The 20,561-nt window shown below is 40.6% G+C and overlaps 1 protein-coding gene across 3 annotated transcripts in view; it reads right to left on the bottom strand.

Annotated features, from left to right (window-relative positions):
- The window catches only part of KIF16B (kinesin family member 16B), a 289,905-nt gene that overhangs the window by 16,284 nt on the left and 253,060 nt on the right, over positions 1–20,561 (bottom strand). For all 3 annotated transcript variants that reach the window (XM_060611715.3, XM_060611717.3, XM_060611723.3), the window contains one exon: positions 17,180–17,263. In XM_060611715.3, the coding sequence (XP_060467698.1) occupies positions 17,180–17,263 (84 nt within the window). The remainder of the gene's footprint in view (positions 1–17,179; positions 17,264–20,561) is intronic.

Genomic DNA, 20,561 nt, shown 5'->3' with positions numbered 1-20,561 from the left:
GGTTACTGTCCAGGGCAGCACTTGGTCCTGCTGGGGACCCTTCGAGAGACATGTAGACTGTGCTTCTGAGTCATCTGTAATGACGGGAGGCAGGCACATTTATCCATACTTGTCTCTTACTGTTTGCGGCAGGCCTCACTTCCCTCTAACCACCAGGCTGCAGCCTGAGGGAGAGAGGGAGAGAGCGAGCGAGCCCTGGGGCGCTGTAGCACATAGTACGGCTTTTCTCCAGGGCCGTGGCCAGAACCATGGGAAAGTCAAAGGGTCACAGAACGGCACACAGCATGTGTTTGCTACAGGATGGGGCTGGGGTTGGTGGTGATTAAGGGGGATCCCAGCTTTAGATGTGAAGAGAGAGTCCTTTGCTTAGTGCTCCCTGCTAACCAGCTTGGGAAGCCAGCCAGGATGATGGGGGTGGGGTTGGGTGGGGGTCGTCTTTGCTCTTGGCTCCAGCAGCTTTCTTCCCCCCCCAGCATTTTTCTTAGTCTTCAGCATTTTTGGTTTTCTGATGAGGACTTTTTGATTCACAGAAACCTTACTCGTTATCTTCTTAGGGATGAACAAGCATTTTTAAAGAATTTAAAATGCAAGTTTTATTGCAACCTTAGGTGATAAGACTGAGGTGACTGTGGCTCATGCACTGGGCCTAAGTCAGTTCATGGTCAGAATGATTCCAGAACATTCAGAAGATAAAGAGCTACAAATTAGCTCCCAGCCTGCCCCATATCTTAGCTAACATCCACTGGGCTGGACTGTGGCATCGCCCCAGGAGCAAGCTGGAATGGCGGCCAGCACTAAGGGAACTGGGCCATGCTGCCATCATTTCCAGGAACTCCTGTGTTGCATGTTTTTACAACAAGAACAGATTTTTATTTTATACGAATACTTCCATGTATCTATACACAATACTGAATTATATCTATTGACATCTCCATATACATCTATAATCTATTTCTAGATTATACCTATATAACTATATTTATAGCTATGCCTATATCTGTATAATATAATCTATAATTAAATCTATTAACTATATCTTATACCACATTTTATTTTATAATAATATCTTAATGTATGAGGAATTTCCTCCTCCAATGAGTCTTAACAAGATTGTTAACTGCATGTAAAACAATACAGGCAGGGGGCACTAAATGGTCACCTGACAGTGCCTGGAAGGGACTAAGAACCTTAGGGTGGGGGTTGGGGCCATTCTTTGATTTACACCAAGGGGGAAGAGAAAAATTAGTAGCCTCTGGCAGACATGAGCAAGCATAACCCAATAAGCAGGGATACTAGCAGAAATTGATGATACAGACATGTCACTATCATATATGGGATTCAAAATGGTCACTGATTCCAAAACAATCAAAAACATTTTTTTTTTAACGTTTATTTATTTTTTAGACTTAGGGAGAGACCGAGGACGAGCAGGGAAGGGGCAGAGAAAGTGGGAGACAGGATCCAAAGCAGGCTCCAGGCTCTGAGCTGTCAGCACAGATCCCATGGTGAGGCTCAAACCTATGAACCATGAGATCATGACCTGAGCCAAAGTCAGACCCTTAACTGACTGAGACACCCAGCACCCCCAAAACAATTTTAATAACATGGGCATCATCAGAAGGTGGTCAGCGTTTTCTCAACCATCAACTGCTGCATCTCAGGTTATGGCTACTCTTTTCCCTACTTTTAGCTGTATTTCTATGCAATGCTTCCCCCTGGGGCCTGGAAGCTAATTAAGTGCTCTGGCTTAAAAGACCTTTCCTTCTCACCCGTGTTGTGCCGCAGCATGAATGTGAGCTGTAAGGGGAGGCAGATGAGAAAATATTAAAATGGTATTTAATTAAGCAGAGTAAACAATAAGGTCAGTAGCAACTTGAAGCTGACAGCTGTCTCCGAACAAGCAGGCAAGTTACTTCCAGGTATGGGCGACAGAGAAGTAAGCTTAGGCTGCAGGCTCCTTTGGTCCATGCCACTTGTGATTTCTACTTCTGTTTCAGAGGCAATGAGACATTTAATAAAAGAAAACAAATAGCGATGCCGCACTGTATCTAGGAGGAGAGCAGGAACAACCCTCCAGCTGTTTAACACTGCAATGTTCAGGCTTCATTTCATTTTGCTTCTAAAAGAAACCAGGGAAATGAAAAATGTGGTATGCTGACCTCCACGAACAGAGCATGCACAGCTCTTAAGCCTGCCATCTCGAGCTGTGCTGCGTTACTTTCATCGGATCCTATTTCCATAAACAGGAAAGAGTTGGAGAATATCTGTTAGGTATTTGTCAAGCCCCAAACACCTTGTAAATGAGCAAGGGGCCTGGAGAGATGACAGATGTTACTGATTTACTGCTAGGACAGCACATGAGGTGTGACTGTAGTTGGGGCTGATATTAGAATATCAAAAGCCCAACAAATGGAAAAATTACCACTGCAGCTGTATCTGGGGTGAACAGAATGGCTTCTGTCACAGTTAACCTTATGCATCAACTGACTGGGTCATGGGGTGCCTGGATATTTGGCCAAACATTCTGGTTTGTTTGTGAAGTGTTTTGGGGTGGGAGTAACATTTGAGTACATAGACTGAGTACAATTTGAGTACGATCTGAGCAGACCGTCCTCCCTAATGTGGGTGGCATTGGTCAATCAGCGGAAAGCCTGCACAGAACCAAGAAAACTGACCCTTCCATGAGTTCAAGGGATCTCCTGCCTCGCTGCACTGAGCTGGGACACTGGTCTTTTCTTGCCAGTGGCCATGAATAGAAAGATCAGCACTTCCTGGGTCTCAAGACTACTGGCTCTCAGAACAGAATTTAGACCAGCAGCTCTCAGGGCTCTCAGGCCCTCAGGCTCAGACTGGAACCATACCACTGGCTGTCCCCAGTCTCTACCTTGTTGCAGATCTCGGGACTTCTCAGGCTCCATTATTGTGTAAGCCAATTCCATATAATAAATCTCTTCACAAAGACACACACACATACCCTACAGGCTCTGTTTCTCTGGAGAACCCCAACTACTTGTTTCCAAATGCCAGATTAGTGAAGTGGTAAAAAAAAAAAAACAAAACAAAAACAAAAAACACTACTATTTCGATACCATGAGTTGTATGTAGAAATGTAAAATTCACAAATATATTTAATACCAGATTTCACTGTTAAGCTTGGTGTCCAGGTCTTGGGCATCCATACAAGTTTCATTACCACCCCCAGGTCTCATTCAACTGAGTGACAAGCCATGCTGATTCATAGGCAATGACTGTCATTGTCAGTGCACTGGTTTCATAAAGACCAAAGATTACAAGTGACCACTAGACACGCTTCCTCTGAGATGGGCAGAACAGCACCTTTTATATAGTGTTCTTGTCCCCCACCAAATCAAACCTAAACTAGATCAAGCCTCTCAATATAACTACTGGTTTTCAGAAAGTGCAGGTTTAGAGGAGCATGGTGAATGACACCACGAGGATGCCATTAGCAAAACCCAAAATGTAGGAATTTAATGGATACATGGTATGGCTTCATCAAAAACAGATGGTGAGAAAAAGAAGAGGGAAGGGAAACCTATAGATTATTATACACTTTAGAGGTATATCAACCAATATCACGTATGGATATAATTTGGGTCCTGATTCATCTACTGATGAGAGAAAAAAAAAAAAAGACTGATGTGGCTTGAACAATGACTGATTATTTATTTTGAAAGATTAGCTAATTTTTAGGGTGTATGTGTGATGATAATGATTATATTTTTAAAAACAGAGTGCCTTGATTTTTTAAGTACCTATTAAAAAAAATTTTTTTTAAGGTTTATTCATTTTTTAGAGACATAGCATGAGTGGGGGAGGGGTAGAGAGAGAGGGAGACACAGAATCCGAAGCAGGCTCCAGGCTCTGAGCTGCCAGCACAGAGCCTGATGGGGACCTCGAACCCACGAGCCGTGAGATCATGACCCGAATGAAAGTTCGGACGCTCAACCAACTGAGCCACCCAGGTGCCCCTTTAAGTACTTATTTTAGAGAGAGACAATGTGCTTATGGGAGAGAGGGGCAGAGGGGGAGAAACAGAATCCAAAACAGGCTCTACAATCATCATGGAGCCCAACATAGGGCTCGATCCCCAGACCCTGGGATCATGACCTGAGCCGAAAGCCAGAGTCAGATGCTCAACCGACTGAGTTACCCAGGCACCCTGAGTGTCTTGCTTCTTAAGAGGTACATCCTAAAATATTTATGGTTAAAATATATAATGTGTGGTATTTGCTTTAAATTGTGTGTAATGCCATGCCTAAGGGTAGAAATGAAACAAAACTGGACACATGCTAATGAAATGTTGAAGTTGAATGATATGGGAGGGCACACAGGGGTTCATTACATTATTCTTTCTGAGGTTTCATAAATATTGTCATGAGAAATAAAGTGAAAACAGGAGGTAGAATAGACCATTAATATCTATGTCATGATATCTCAAAGTTTCTTTAATGCATCAATGTTTGTAAAGTTGAAGATAGTTTGCATAAACCCTGGAGGAGCAGAAATGTGCAAATGTACCAGGATTACATTCTTGGATACTAAGAATTCTTTTAACACCTGATATTAACAAACACTATATTCTTAGGTAAATCTAATTCCTCTTTTGAACCAGAATGGGTTGGAAAGAATTGCCAAAGAAGATTACCAAGGAGATCTGGGGCGATGTCCTTCAATAAAGATGTTTTCTCTTTTCCCATGGGAAATTCTAGACACATTTTGATGCTAAAATGAATGTGCTCAAGTCCTTCTAGATCTTCACATTAAGTTGACAGAATGAAGGGGCATTTAGTTTTAGTACAGTGGAAAGTTAAGAGGTATAGGAAAGGGCAACCTCTATTGAGACTTTTTTAAAGTGACACTTGAAGGAAAAAGTCTTTACAAATTATACTCTGTAATTAAATGTAATAATAGGTCACCTAAAATATCCCAAGTGATACTACAAGAGAGAAGAGCACAAAGGTCTTCTGAACCTAATATCAATGTGAAAAAGTCTTTGTAGTAATATATGAAAATTATAGGGGGAAAGGATCTTTGCAACTATTTGTCAATTACATCAGTATTCCAAGTGGCCTTTAACCTTATTTTATGGTTACATCCAATTACAAGAGATTTCCTTCTTGGTTTCTGTGTTGAAATGTTTTAATTTGTGAAGGCTGTCCACTGGATAGGCACCTCATTAATTTGCAGACTCTGAGAAGCACTGATCATATACACAGACATCTGAGTTTGGAAAGAAAGAGTAAAGAAAAATGGTGCTTGGTAAAGAGACAAAACAGTGACTTTAAAGTTTCAGAGTAAGGCGTGAGCCAATCTTAATGGAATATAAATTATCATTTGCTTAAAAGTGGATAAAATACGTATGAAAAATATTATTTGTTTAGAAGATGATTACCTTTCTTTTAACAGATTAACCTCATACTCTTAAGAAAAACGTGTAATGATGTCAAATCCATCCATCCATCCATTTTTCTTCCTTCTTTTTTCTTTAGCAAAGCAATAAAGGGACATTGGAAAAATTGGAGGATGTGAGGGTAGAAGTGAAAGAAGAATGAGGAAAAAAAAAGAAGGAGATTATAAATCTATGATGATTGCATAATGATTTATTTGTAATTTGTTATTGATGATATGTTTAAGAGCAGTTATAGGTTGACGGGAAAATTGAGAAGAAGGTAAAAAAATTTCCCACATACACCCCTACCCTCACATGCCCGCAGCCACTATTAAAATCCCACACCAGAGTGTGACATCTTACATAAAGCAATGAAATGACACCGACACATCATCATCATCATCATCATCATCATCCAAAGTCCATAGATTACATTAGGGTTCACTCTTGGTGTGCATTCTGTGGGCTTTTGCCAAACAAATAATGTATCCACCATGATAGCGTCATACAGAGTTGTTTCACTGCCCTAAATATCCTCTGTGCTCCACCCATTCATCCCTCCCTTCCCTCTTCCCCCTGGTAACCACTTATCTTTCTACCATCTCCATAAGTTATGCTTTTTCCAAATGTCACATAGTTAGAATCATATAGTATATAGTGTTCAGATTGGTTTCTTTCACTTAGTAGTATATATTTAAGGTTCCCTTATGTCTTTTCATGGCTTGATAGCTCATTTCTTTTTAGGGTTGAGTAATATTTAACTGTTGGTTCGTGTACCATGGTTTATCTATTCACTTACTGAAGGACATGTTGATTGCTTCCAAGTTTTGACAATTATAAATAAACCTGCTATAAACATTCACATATAAGTGTATGTGAGGACATAGGTTTTCAACTCATTGGGGTAAGCAGCAAGAAGTGCAACTGCTGAATTGAATATTAAGACTGTCTTTATTTTTATAAGAAACGTTCAACTGTCTTCCAAAGTGGCCACACCATTTTGCATTCCCACCAGCAATGAACGAGAGTTCCTGTTGCTCCACAGCCTCATCAACACTTGATGTCCTTAGTGTTTTATTCTGGCCATTTTCATAGGTGTGGAGAGGTATAGCATTTTTTTTTTTTTTTAATTTTCAATTCCCTAATGACATGATGTTGATGAACATCCTTTTTATACGCTTACTTGCCAGCTGTATATCTTCTTTGGTGAGGTGTCTGTTCGTGTCTTTGCCCATGTTTCAATTGAGTTTTTCATCATCTTATTGTTGACTTTTTAAAGTTCACTGTATTGTTTTGTGTAAGAGTCCTTTATCAGATATCTTTTGCAAATAGTTTTTCCCAGTCTGTGGCTTGTCTTCTCATTCTCTAGGTGTGGGCCTTTGTAGAACAAAATTTTTCAATTTTAATGACTTTGAGCTTATCGATTATATCTTTCATGGACTGTGCCTTTGATGTTGTATCTAAAAGTTTATCACCATACACCCAAGGTCATCTTGGTTTTCTCTTATGCTAGCTTCTAAGAGTTTTGTGTTTTACATTTAGATCTACTATCCATTTTGAGTTCCTTTCTGTGAAGGATGTAAGATCTAGGTCTAGATTCATTATTTTCCCCTTTGGCATGTGGATGTCCAGTTGTCCCAGCACCATTTGTTGAAAAGACTATTTTGCTACATTGTATTGCCTTTGTGCCTTTGTCAGATATCACTTGACTGTATTTACGTGGGTCTAGTTCTGGGCTCCATTGACTTATTTGTCTGTTCTTTTGCAAATAACATACTGTTTTGATTTCTGTAGCTTCTAGTAAGTCTTGACGTTGGGTAGTGTCAGTTCTCCAACTCTGTTCTCCTCCTTCAATATGGTATTGGCTATTCCAGACTTTTGCCTCTCCATTTAAACTTCAGTTTGTCCATAGTCAAAAGATAACTTGCTGAGATTCTGATTGGGATTACAATGAATCTATAAATCAAGTTGGGAAGACCTGGCATCTTAACAACACTGAGTCTCCCTACTCATGACATGAAATACCTCATTCATTTGGTTCTTTGGTTTCTTTCATCAGAGTTTTATAGTTTTCCTCATATAGACCTTACACATACTTTGTTAGATTTTTACCTAAGCATTTCCTTTTTGTGGGTGCTAATGTAAATGGCACTGTTTTTTTTTTTAAGTTTATTTATTTGGGGGGAGGGGGCGGCAAGGGGCAGAGAGACAGGGAGAGAGAGAGAATCCAAGCAGGCTTTCCACTGTCAGCACAGAGACCAGTGTGGGGCTCAAACTCATGAACTGTGAGATCACGACCTGAGCTGAAATCGATAGTCAGATGCTAAACCAACCAAGCCACCCAGGTGCCCCATTACACTGTGTTTTTAATTCCAAATTCCACTTGTTAATTATTGGTATAGGGGAATGCAATTAACTAATGTATCCTGCAATCTTGCCATAATGGCTTATCAATTCCAAAAGGTGTTTCAGTTTTGAATTTTCTACATAGATAATGATGTCATTTGTGAATAAGACAGCTTTATTTCTTCCTTCTCAATAGGTAGACCTTTTATTTCCTTTTCTTTGTCCCATGACATTAATTAGGGACTTTAAATGTTTAATTATAAAAGTATACTTACTATATAAGTCACTATACGGCAACTACGAGGTAGCAACATTTTCAAAAACAATGATCATTTCTAGGGTTTGCTATGTACCTGGCACCCAAGTATTTTGTATTTTATATGAATCATCTCACTTAACCCTCACAATTATACAAAGTGGGTACAATTATTATCACCATTTTATAGATGAGGAGACAGCCTGACAGAGAGGTTACCTAGTCAGTAAGCAGCAGAGCAAGGATTCGCAAACAGCTTTACTGGACTGTATAGTGTACATTTTTAACCATTATCCTGTATCAATTAAGGACGTATTATGGGTTATGACTTCTATTAGGTACTTTTTACATACTATTCTCATTTGATCCTATTCTACACTGAGAATAATGAAACTCAGAGTGGGTAAGGAGTTTGCTCAGTGGCGTACTACAAAGTGGCAGAGCTGGCATTCAAACCCAAGGTCAAGCACATGCTCTCTTTTTGAGAAAAGAAAAAAAAAAATTTTCAGAACAAATATGTGCATATACTGTTCAGCATGGCTTTAACTGGTCATTCAACAAACATTTGCTGAGAATCTATCAAGGGCCAGATACTGTTCTAGGCACTGAGGAAACAAATACACAAGGCAGCTAGAATCCTTGTCATCACAGAACTTACCTTCTAGTAAAATATAAGGCATTTAAAAACCAAACCAACACACAAAAGTTCCCTCCAACTGCTACTAAGTGTTGTGATCAAGACACTATAGGGCGATATGGTGGGGATTAATGGGTCAAGGCTGCTTCCACTTGGAGGCAGGTCTCTCTGAGGAGAAGACATCTGAACTGAAGGACATGCTCCAAGCTTGGAGATGTTTCAGTTGACTTAATCATAATCAATAAAGAAATGGAGATCCTGATTGCCAGCTTAGAGTTTTAGATCACAAGCCCAACGATGGAGAACACTTTGTGTTTTGAGTTCCTGAGTTGCTAGCCATTGCCCCATACAGGATGCCTTGAGGGTGTGGGGGAGGAGGAAGAACAGGAGGAAGAGAGGGAGAAAAATGTCAAGAGAATAAAACTGTTTGAAGGCAGTATGGGGGTGCTTCCCTTCCCGCTCCAGGCCTCCATGTGGATTTGAAAGTCTTTACTCTCTTGGGTAACATTTAATCTTGGCTTCCTAAACCAACAACTAATCATGGAAACCAAAGTAGGATTTTCCTTCCTGTTGGAGACTCACGATCTTTGACGTAACCATGAAGCACCACTTACATTGATAGGATAAGGGTTTTTGTCATATAAAATATCTTCTTGACTGGCAATTTACCTGTGGAGTTCATTCTTTCTCATAATTCTTCTCCCCACACATTATGGCATGGCTTACTCCCAGTATATATGATTTCTCATGTAATTCCAATAACTCTACAGAGTAGATATTAGTTCTGCCACTTAGTAAGTAAGAAACTGAAGTTCAGAGACAGAAGAAACTTGCCAAGTTCACACGGACACTGGGTTTCAAGCCCAGGTCTGACTCTAGAACCTTCTGCATGATTCCAATATCACATAGTTTGCTGTCTCCTTCCCTAACCTTAGCCCCAGTATCACAGCCTTTTCAGTTCTTCTGACTCCATGAAGCATCAAGATGAAACAGCTGTCAAACTGGCTCCATCCCCTCTAATGCACTTGACAGCCACTTAACCCCCTTCAAAAATGCTTTGCTACTGACGATGATGGTAATGGACTAATAACAGAAAACAGTTAATGTGAACAACCAGAAAACCAAAAGGAAAAAAAAAAAAAAAACATTAGTGAGGAAGAAAATGGTCCTTTGTGTGAAATATTTCTTACATTTACGTTTAATAATGGTTCTACAATTATCCATTTTGTGAGATCAGCAGAATGTAGACGGAAGAGATGTTAAATTAAGCACAGAACTGCTGGATATCTTTAAGATAGCTAAATGAATGAGAAAACTTAAGGATTTTTACCTCCTGAAATTTACTCTGAAATTGACAGGGCTCAACCTATAAAACGTCTAAACAAATGATTCTGTTGTTAGAAATTTAAGGTTTGAAGCTAACATAAAACTAAAGTATAATAGGCAGAGGAGAACCAGACTGTATGTGTGGCGGGCACCATAAGCCAGAAAAGTGACTCTTGGCAGTGGGGGGTAGTGGTGGCATCAGTACTGACAATCACCACTAATGCCTGTATTTGGTAGCTAAGGCAGTAGAACTATCAAGACTTTATTTTGGAAACAGCTCTTCATTTAGTGCACTGTTTCCATTTAGAAAGATTATACCTGTAACTCTGGGCATCCCTTTATTGTAAGAAAAAAAGAAAGAAAGCAAGAAAAACAGCTAGGGGTTGGCCTGGTACTCACAGCTAAGTTGTAGCATTCTCCTGTCAACCATAAACAACTTCAAAGAATACTAACACAGGACAATGCTACTCTGATCATGAAGGCGCCTCCCCTTCCCCTCCCTGCCCCCACACAAAGACTGCTCCATTATCACATCTAAACACAGACAAAAACATGAACACTGTACAAACCATGAATATGCCCAAATAGCTCCCTACTCTGGCTAACATGGCTGACTGCTTTTTTATCATAGTTTTAAAAAAATGTTTTATTTATTTATTTTGAGAGACAGACAGAGAGAGAGAGAGAGAGAGAGCGCGCGCACATGTGTGCAAGCAGGGAATGGGCAGAGAGAGATGGAAAGAAAATCTCATGGGGCTTGATCCCAAGGGGCTTGATCATGACTTAAGCCAAAATCAGAAGTCATCAAGAGTCAGACACTCAACCAACTGAGCCACCCACGTGCCGCATCAATCACAGTTTTAACAACACTCTCTTCTTCTTGCCCTCTAGATAAGAATTATTAAAACACTCACAGAATCAGCCCAGAGACCAGTCCAGAGCAAAGCGCCACTTTCTTACACTCCCCAAAATCACCTAAAACAAGCTCAAATCCTACCTTAAGTTCTTTGTAACATGTTTTTGCTGGGATGCCCCCCGTACTTCCCATTGTATATGTTCTCCCTTAGTGCCGTGAGCCACTAAACCTAACACTGTTGGAAAGGAGGTATATTTCTGGGCGTCTGTGCTGAAAGGCACTGACCTGTGTCTATTTGTTCAGGGGAAGAAGCTCAGGAGACGCATCAGGTATGAGCTGGGGACTCCACAGTGGGCAGTCTTGCAGCCAATGACCCAGGAAACATGCAAAGAGAACTAACCAGCTGTGAATAAAAGCCAAGTAAATGTGGAGGAGGTGTGCTCATTTCATAATGATCCTATGCCTCTTATCTCTTTCACAATGAATAACAGCTTGACCACGATTAAATCATCAAAAACCAGTTCTAGTTTTCAGAGTATAATTTTACAGGCTGAAAGAAAGGCTGGTATTAAAGCAAGAGATTCCTGATATCCAGGTGTCACCATGAATAAGAATACTTACATAATGTTAGCGTCTTTGCCCTCAGACATTGATTTTCCAAGTAGATGTGACAAACCGAGATACTTATATTGTTACACGTTATGGCTGCTGAAGGGCGGTGCTCTCTGTCCTTCTCTGGCTCTTCAAGCACATCTAAACATGCCTCAAAGGCTCCATCACTGTTGTCATTGTCATTACCACCACCACTACCCCCATCTTCACTGTCATCATTGGACTGCCCAGCAGTCTGGAATGTTCTTCTCTGTACTAGAGTCTGTGCTACATGCATGACCCCCTTTAACCCTAAGGTCAACTCTAGGAAGATGGTGGTGTTCTTTATCCTTATTTTGCAGAGAAGGAAACTGAAGCAGTGACATTAACTCCAAAGGGGAGGCACAGGGATTCAAGACCAGGATAATCTGCCCCAGGGCCCACATGCTTAGCAACTACACCACTTTTTATCCTTAACAGGGCCCTAGAATATGAGATGAAAATGGGGAAGAAAAAAAAGAAGTTGCCTTGGGCTTGCTGCATGCTCTTTAGTACTTTGAAGAAAACTTCCTAGAAATCTCTCAGGTTCTTACTTCCAAAGGTGGCTGTATTATTCTTGAAAGCTTTATGGCTTTAGAGGATTTCACGTACTTTCATTAATTACAGACTACTCCTTGAAATGATAGACTGTTAAGATGATTAGCAGAAATGTTTCCAAGTAAGATGATGATGTTGCCTGAAATTAGTAACCAAAAACGTACCTCTCACCAATCAACAAAAACAAAACACAAAACTCATTAATTTGGGGGTAATGGGGGCAGATTTTCTGATATTCATTGAATAATTCAATGGATTTGTGAAGCATGTGAAAAATATCACGGGAGGCTAAGAATCAAATGAGATGGCAATTCTGCTGCCTCCAAGGAACTGAAAAGAGTACAACAGGGAAGGTCTGGGACATAAACCTGTCTCTTGGTACAAGCAAAACAGTGACAGGAGTCTTAACAGAAGTGGAGGGGAGGTTTCCTGGACATTATGGAATAGTGCTACTCAAAATGTGGTATGTGTTTTGGACGCCTGTATTGCAATTTAACAGTATTTTTATGTCTATTGAATCTATATATAGTAAGCTCAATAATTATGCTTGCATTTTATATGACCTTTTTATTTCATTTTTCATTTCATGTTTCTAGTAATTAATGCTCATTCATTTTGCGAAAGTACTAATAAATGACAGAGCATAAATAAGTGGTTCTTTACTACTGCAGCCTGAGAAGCAGTATATCCTAGAGCCGTGTTTAAGGCCAACCACATTTTTCTTACTAGAACTCAATTTGATAGCCATTTGGATATACATATAATAACGTACTATGTATTTTTTACATATAATATTTGCATAAAATATTTAAAGTCACAAAAATCTCTGAAGATATTCTAAGTTTATACTCTTTGGCAATTCATATAGAAAATAAATCTGCATAGTAATGATTTGACAAAGCAGTAGACATATGCTTTAAAAATAAACAAAGTCATGGGGCGCCTGGGTGCTCGGTCGGTTAAGGGTCCAACTTTGGCTCAGGTCACGATCTTGTGGTTTGTGAGTTTGAGCCCCACACCAGGTTCTGTGTGCTGACAGCTCAGAGCCTAGAGCCTCCTTTGGATTCTGTGTCTCCCTCTCTCTTGGCCCCTCCCCAGCTTGCGTGCTCTCGCTCTCTCTCTCTCTCAAAAATAAACATAAAAAAAAAGTTTTTTAATTTAAAAATAAAGCCATAACCAATTGAGATTCAGAAACTTTGATGAGCCATGAAGTGAATATTTAAAAATCAACAATTATGATAAGTATTTTTCCTTGCACAAAAATATAATGAGCGGTCACTCCTATAGTCAGGGTCAATTAAGAGATGAGGAAAAAAGAGATGAGAAACACTGTGTTGCTCTAGAGTTTTGTAGAACACTGCTTGGCACAGAGTAGGTGCTCAATACTTGCTGAATGAAAAAAAAAAGGTATTTAAGAATAAATAATGAGGCAATGGATCTTAGTTAACATTGCGGTGTAATGCTGGAAGATGATGTTTCCTCAAAGGAAAAGACATTTCCTTTACAGGACGACTCCATTCCATTCCAAACTTCGAGCATGCTGATTATTATGACAGGGGCTTGCTCTGAAAGATGCTGTAGTGTGAGCTGAGGCTTTGTCAGTGACTGGTGGTAGGACCTTCTTGGTCCCCCTCCTCCTCCTAGATCTCCTTGCCTACAACATGGAGATGATAACAGAGCTCACCTCACAAGCTAACTGGGGGAGAAGATGACATATGAGCATTTTGTTTATGCCTGGTACTTAGGGAATGCCCAGGTAAATGGAAGATAGCAGTAGTATTATGTGAAAGCAGAGGATTCTGCCAATATTTTGTCACTTTGACCTACAACAATGGCAGTTTCTTATGGTTCAGCCTAATATTAATGGTACCTGGTTTCAAATACAGTAAACAGAACCTTTCTGCTCAAAATAATTCATCAGGCGGAGACTGATGTATTCGTTTCCTGTCACCTCCACTATCTTACCTGCCAGCATATGTCTCCTGGGCTGCTGTCCAAGTTACAAAAAGGGATGTATGAGCCTGGGAAGCATGTCACACATGGGGAGTGTTGCCATCATAATCCTCTGACTGCCTGATGGCAGGGTCTGCCCAGGACACGTACACCTACACTGTGCTGGTTCCTCCAGGGCCTCAAGGGAAGCAATGTTACAAACCACATTACAAACCTTCAAAGATTCTATGGCTCTTTTTGAGCAAAAGTGCTGGGCAGCTTTCGAGCTTGAGATGCAAAGCAATAGCAGGCCAGATTCTGGAAAATGGGGCTCCAGGTATAAACTAGAGCTGACCCAATAACTTTGTGTGGGTGGGCCACATACAAATTTATCAGCGAGAGCTAGCACTGGAAGCCATATTTATACCCCTCCATCGACCATCATCGCCTTCTTACTCACTTCTACCTTTTATGGTGCAATATAACCAGGCTACAACCCTCAGGCTCCCACACTGCCATCATCACCACCACCACATACACAGCTAGTATCATTCTTTCCAAAGTAAGAAACTCAACCTCCAAAACATCTCATGACGGTTAGAAATTCCTGTTACTACCCATCATTTTTACAAATAAGTACTGTAACAGGTTACATAGCTTGGGAAGAACCAGCGTGGTGTCTATGTCTTTAATATGAAAATATTTTATATTTTCTGCCTATAAACTTAAACACAAGTTCTAAATCTTGGAACTATTTTAATAGAAAGGCAGATCAAAGCCCAATGAATGCCTGCTTAAAACACCGCTTTATACAGCCTACTTAGGGTGAGGAGGTTTATAAAGTTGCGTTTCTGGATTTTAAAAAATTGTCAGATAATTTCGTTTGAGCAAAACTATGTATATAGAGCGTATTAGCACAAAGGTAGTCTACTGAAATCCATTTTTCTGTACGTATTTATGTATTTAGTTTTATCTCTAGGTAAAGTTTCATATAGGAATTTAAATATATGCTGTTAGAGGGAAAGAAATTATTCTATATAATACCTAGCACTGTCTCCAGCATGTATTAGGAATTAAGTAAATGTATACTGAATTAAATCGAACAGAAACTCAGGGAAAGTAATTATGTTAATTTTCACATGAAAATACAGTAAATCAAATGGTGGCTTCTGATGTTAGATTAAAAAAAAAAAAAAGATACAATAGTCGTGGGAAATTAACTCAAGAATCTCAGATTAATTTTCCACTAAAGTGAAACTGAATTATCCTTGCTCCTTGAAAAGGACATAATACTCTAAGATTTAACCATCAGCATGAGGAAAATGCATTTAATTTAAAATGTGCCTATTTCTACGAGGCATGGAATCCATTCTTTAAAGGCTAAAGCCACAGGTAAATAACAGTCACAGGCAATGGAATGGCTCCTTGTATAGGTAGAGACATCAATACAGAATTCTGTTCATTAACAATTGATGGCTTAGTAGGGCTAGGTGATTGGGTGGGAGGCACAGAAAGAACAAAGATGGGCCCACCTAAATACCAGGAATGAAAGAGGCCCCCGAGCTGTGCTCTGACCCTGAAACCTGGAATGGAAAGACAGGAGTCACCAAGGGCAGAGCTCACAAATACTCAACACACAAGATGCCCAATCTGTAGTGGCACAGCCGGGGGCCATGTGAATTCAACAGGAGCCCTGAGAAGCTAGGAAAGATAATAGTCTATTTCCTGTTGGTTTATAAACTTGTTTTTATACACTATCATGCTCCACCTTTCCATTAAAAACAAGTCTAGATAACTGAAGGGGGTAAAGGTTAGGTAAAAAAATAAATAAACCATCACCAGTTCTATCATTATTTGTACATTTTTTTGTATGATACAAAGCAAACCTTTAAGAGAACTTGATCAAGCAGGCTCACCACCATGACCTTTCCCTTGAAGGCAAGTCCTTCAGTTGGGTATCAGGGTCATTCCAACTCATAGATGATTTTTAGAAACCTACCATGATTCATTCAAAGTTCAGACTTCATAGACCCAGGACCTCTTCAAACGCATCATTCCTCCAGTATAACTCAAATGCCAGGAAGGATTGCTACACCCTGAAAAATCCTTCTTTCCTCAGAGCGATTCTATATGAGGATCTCAAAACTCTAAGCTGCCCCTGATGGACCACAATCTCCTAATCTTTAATTTTAGTTTCCCATTTCTCCCCTTCTTTTGCTCTCACTGGACCCTCCAGCCTCTGGATGTTTCCCTAATCCTTGGTTCACTAGCATTAAGTGGATCCCACGGGCAGTCACTTCAAACTGGCTGTCACCAGGAATGAGAATAGAACCTAATTTTGATGTAGCACTTCATGATTCAGGAGGGGCTCTCTTGGGCCTTCTCTTACTTGATTTCATTTGCAACAGGTCTTATTATTATTCCTCTTAAATAAGTAGCACAGAGGAATTTGAGAGGCCCCATGAAAGCTTGCTGACATGAGACTGTAGTCAGCTATTTGTAATTTTATCCTGCCCGCCTCAGTGGCAAGGGACACGAGCCAGGCAAAACGGCACAATGGCAGGAGATACAACCCAGGATACCTATGACCGTGCCTTAGCACCTAGATTCAGCCTCAGTGTTAGATTCCAACCAAATAAACAACTCTATCTTGAAAAGGAATACAAACTACATAAAGCAGTCAACAATGTGTATTGGCAGCGAGGCACTCAGAAAAACAAGCTGTGCTGAGCCAAAGTTCTATATGTAGCTGGCTCAGAAGAATAAATTAAAACAAGTCAAACAAAGCCTCACCATGACCAAAATAAGTATGTGTCTTTTTGCTTCCAACTCTCTCAAAAAAGTAACAATAATGCAATACTATCTATCTTCAGTTAATTAATTCAAGCTTCTTGCAGCAAGCTTTTGTACCTCAATCTGTATTACAGACCATCTGTCTCTGTGAATCGTTAGCTCTCACCCACAGCCTGCTTCCTAACCCTTAGAAGAAATGTGATCTCCTTCAAAGCCGGAAAAACGTTCTGTTACACCAGAGGGGGGTTAAGGACGGACATTTTAAGTAAACCGATGTCGTTACTTTACGATGTTCCGCAGCCACCTCCGCTGTTAATGAAACAACACCTTCACATCCGTGAACAAGAGCCATAGTGTTTGTAACAGGAACAATTCTCACTGGTCAATCAGATGGCAAATTTTCTATACGGAGAAAGCAAAGCTTAATTCTGTTACCTCTAAGTGACTTCGCCTCTCAGCAATCACTCGTTCATCCTTGTTTCCAAATAGTTTCTTTGGAGGGAACTCAAGGGTAGCAAGCTGAAATACATATTTTATAAGAGATGCATTAATATCATACCTATGACCTTTGGCTTTTATTTATCTATTATCTGCAGTCTCTATCATGGGGTGAAAAGAGGAAGAGGTTGGAAATTTAAAGATGGTAGGTCCTCCCCTACTCTGTCACTAATCTACTGTGTGACCTTGAATGGACAGGGTAGGACTCCACAATGGTCAAATGAGGAGGAGAGATGATGGGAACTCAGAGAAAGGACAGGTCTTAGTCCCAATATTTTGTCTCAGATGGGTGTTTCCCAAGTTTTACTTGTTAAAACGCAAGTTTGTTCTTTTAGTCTCCTCCTCACGCTAGAATTCAATTATTTTTGTGCTAGGAATGAAAGCTTACCTTGCACAGTACTGGAACATTCTGTAAAACATCCTGAGACCATTGTTCAGGTTCCTTAAACATTCCATATTGCCTTTTTATAGCTATGGTTACAAATGAAGAATTCCCGTGTGAAGGGAGGACCTCTCTTTGAATCTTTTCCTTGTTCTTTAGAGAATAAAGGTTTAGGATTTGCTTTTAGCCAGGTCTCGGGATTTCATGGTTATTTTCTTTGTGCTTCTCTTCTCGGAGGTATTAAAATCGTAATAAAAAGATAAGTTTTATTATAGGCCGTGAGGCAAGAAAGAACTCCATAATCTGATGAGCACCTGACCAGCCAGTGCTGCTCTGGTCAAATGAATGCTAAGCGGAGCAATAATTGCTGATGTTGGTGAAATTCACTATTTCCTGCCTTCCTCACCTTGTCGGGTTCAGACAAACTGAGAGGCTGATGAAGGATTATCAAGAAAAAAATTAACGTTTCTTCCAAAACATATGTCACAGTGTGTCACAAAACCCCTGTTTTATACACATGTAAATCTCTTAGTTGATTTAAATTTTTATTACCACAGTGGCAGTCAAAAATTAAGAACCGGCGCCTATATATTTAGTGCTTGAAAAGCTCAGTATTAAAGTAGAAGAATATATGTAAAGTGCACATAAGTGAACTTGGTAAATTTTCAACATCTCAACACACTGAAGCCACTACCCAGATCAAGAAAGAGAACATGATCAGCACCGTAGGCCCCGCCAAGCACCCCCTCGCAGCCCTGCTCTCCCGCCCTCCACAAAGACTGACGCTAGCCTGACTGACTTCTAACAGTGAGGCTCAGTGTTGCCTATTTTTGAGGTTTATGAACTCCTTGGTGTCTGCCTTCACTCCCCTACCTCATGTTTGTGAGATCCATCCACCTTGCTGTGTGTAGCAATAGTTTGCTCATTCTTGTAGCTACACAGTATTCCATTATGCGAACATTCCACCATTTATTTGTTTAATAGTCTTGTGTTACTGGGCTACTGGTTAGTTTCTAGTTTGGGGCCATTGGGAATTGTGTTGCTATGAACATTTTCCCAAAGGCCTTCTGATGAACATATGCAGGGATTTCTGCTGGTCAGAGTCTTGGGAGTAAAAATGCTGGGTCACAGGGTATGAAAGTGTTCAGCTGTGTTGGAATTACCGAATGGTTTTCTGGAGTGGTTTAACCACCTGACACTCCCATGAGCAGGGACTGAGAGATCCAGTTGCTTCAGATCCTTGCCAATATCTGGTCCATCTCTGGTTTGTCTTTGCAATTCCACTGGGTGGGCAGTGATCTCTACTGTGGCTCAAGTTTACATTTTCCTAACGACTAATGACGTTGAGTGTCACTTTCACATGCTCACTGATCAGCTGGTTGGTCATTGTGGGGAAGTGTCTGCTCAACTCTTTTGTCATCTTTTATTAGGTATCTAAGGTATCTTCTGTTTTCTTATGAATAGCAATTCTCCTTGTTAACTCTCATCAAGGTATCTTTGAGGACTTAATGTCCTTTTTTAAAGTTAACTGAGGTTGGGAAGATGTTTACTCCTTTCACACTCTAGCGTTGTACCAAAGCAGAGAAAACTTAGGGTGGGTGGCATGGAGCACCTCTTCTCCTCCTACTCTCACCACGTTCCAATTTTGGTGATGACACGGAGCTTTAAAATCAGTTCAAGGTAAAGTGAAAGATCTTAGGTACTGAGGTAAGGCACACCCAGTCTGAATCTTGGCTTGACCACTATCTAGCTGGCTGGCTGTGTTTCTCTCTGCCTAAATATTCCCTGCGGAAAGGCAGCGGACAACGATCCTAAACTTCCCCAGGTTTCTGTGAAGATGTAGTGAAATAATGACAGATGGACCTTAGCTACTGTTACGATTTGCTAGAGATCTGCTCATTACAAGAAAAGCAGCATGCCACATCCTCTTAGACCCTCTCTCCATCCCTGGACTGGTGATGTGGCCTCAGGGAGCAAAGGGTTTTCTGGAACCTTGGCCTCGCTGGCAAAAACACACTTCCCAGCTGTTGCAGTTTCGAGAAGACAGGTACACCAGAGCTTGTCTTTTGGGCTTTATCTAGCCCCGATTTTATCTTGTACAAGCGTGTTTCCCCCCAGCACTGACGCTGAAACCTTGGCAGGCATGCTGTCACAGTTGGTTGTTTCATCATTTTCTCATATGGCTGATGAGGTGATGTGGTTTCTGTCAGGGGAAATTTATAGTCACGTTTGTGTGCTCAATCAGAAATGGGGCACTAACAGGACTTGAGGCAGCTGAACCGGGTGGGGAGCAAGCATTTAGCTGTCCTCGTTGTCAACAGCAATACTCTATTCTGAGAGGGAGGATAAAATTTTGCGCTGTTAATAACCACCCTGTGAAACAGGCACGTATAAAGTATGTGTAATCCTGTCGTTCAGATTTTTAAGAAGAAAAGGACACCTGTTAACAACTTTCGGGCATATAATCAGAGGACTATAATATTCAACCACTTAACTTCAGAGACCAGGAAACACAGTTAGTTCTAGACTTAAACAGTCATGGTGTGGCTGAGTTGAGACAAGGAATCAGCGCTGACTCTGAGTGTTTCACAACAGTGCTGAGAGGGTGCCTGCAATGTACAGAAAAACCCCTTTCAAGTCCTTGGGAATCTAGGATTCAGAAGAAAAAAAGTAACCCCTTCTTAAGAGTATTAAACCAGAAGAGTGATGTATAGCTGCTAGGCAGTGGCCAACAGTTCCAAGAGCTGTGAACAGAACCCCATGAAGACTGGTACCCAACAAGGGAATGGGAACATGTGGGAGAGCAACAGCAGTGGGGGTAACAGGAAAGGGGCTGGGTTGGGAGGCAGGCTCCCAGAAGTCCATCCTGGGATTGGTCCTATGAGATTAGTCCGTTCCTGTCAGCTTACTCCTCTCACAATAAAAACTGGGAATAAC

The sequence above is a fragment of the Panthera onca genome, chromosome A3, assembly GCF_046562875.1.
Source record: "Panthera onca isolate mPanOnc1 chromosome A3, mPanOnc1 haplotype 2, whole genome shotgun sequence".
Classification (NCBI taxonomy): domain Eukaryota; kingdom Metazoa; phylum Chordata; class Mammalia; order Carnivora; family Felidae; genus Panthera; species Panthera onca.
The sequence above is the reverse complement of the archived record's forward strand: the minus strand, read 5'-3'. Positions and strand labels throughout refer to the sequence as shown.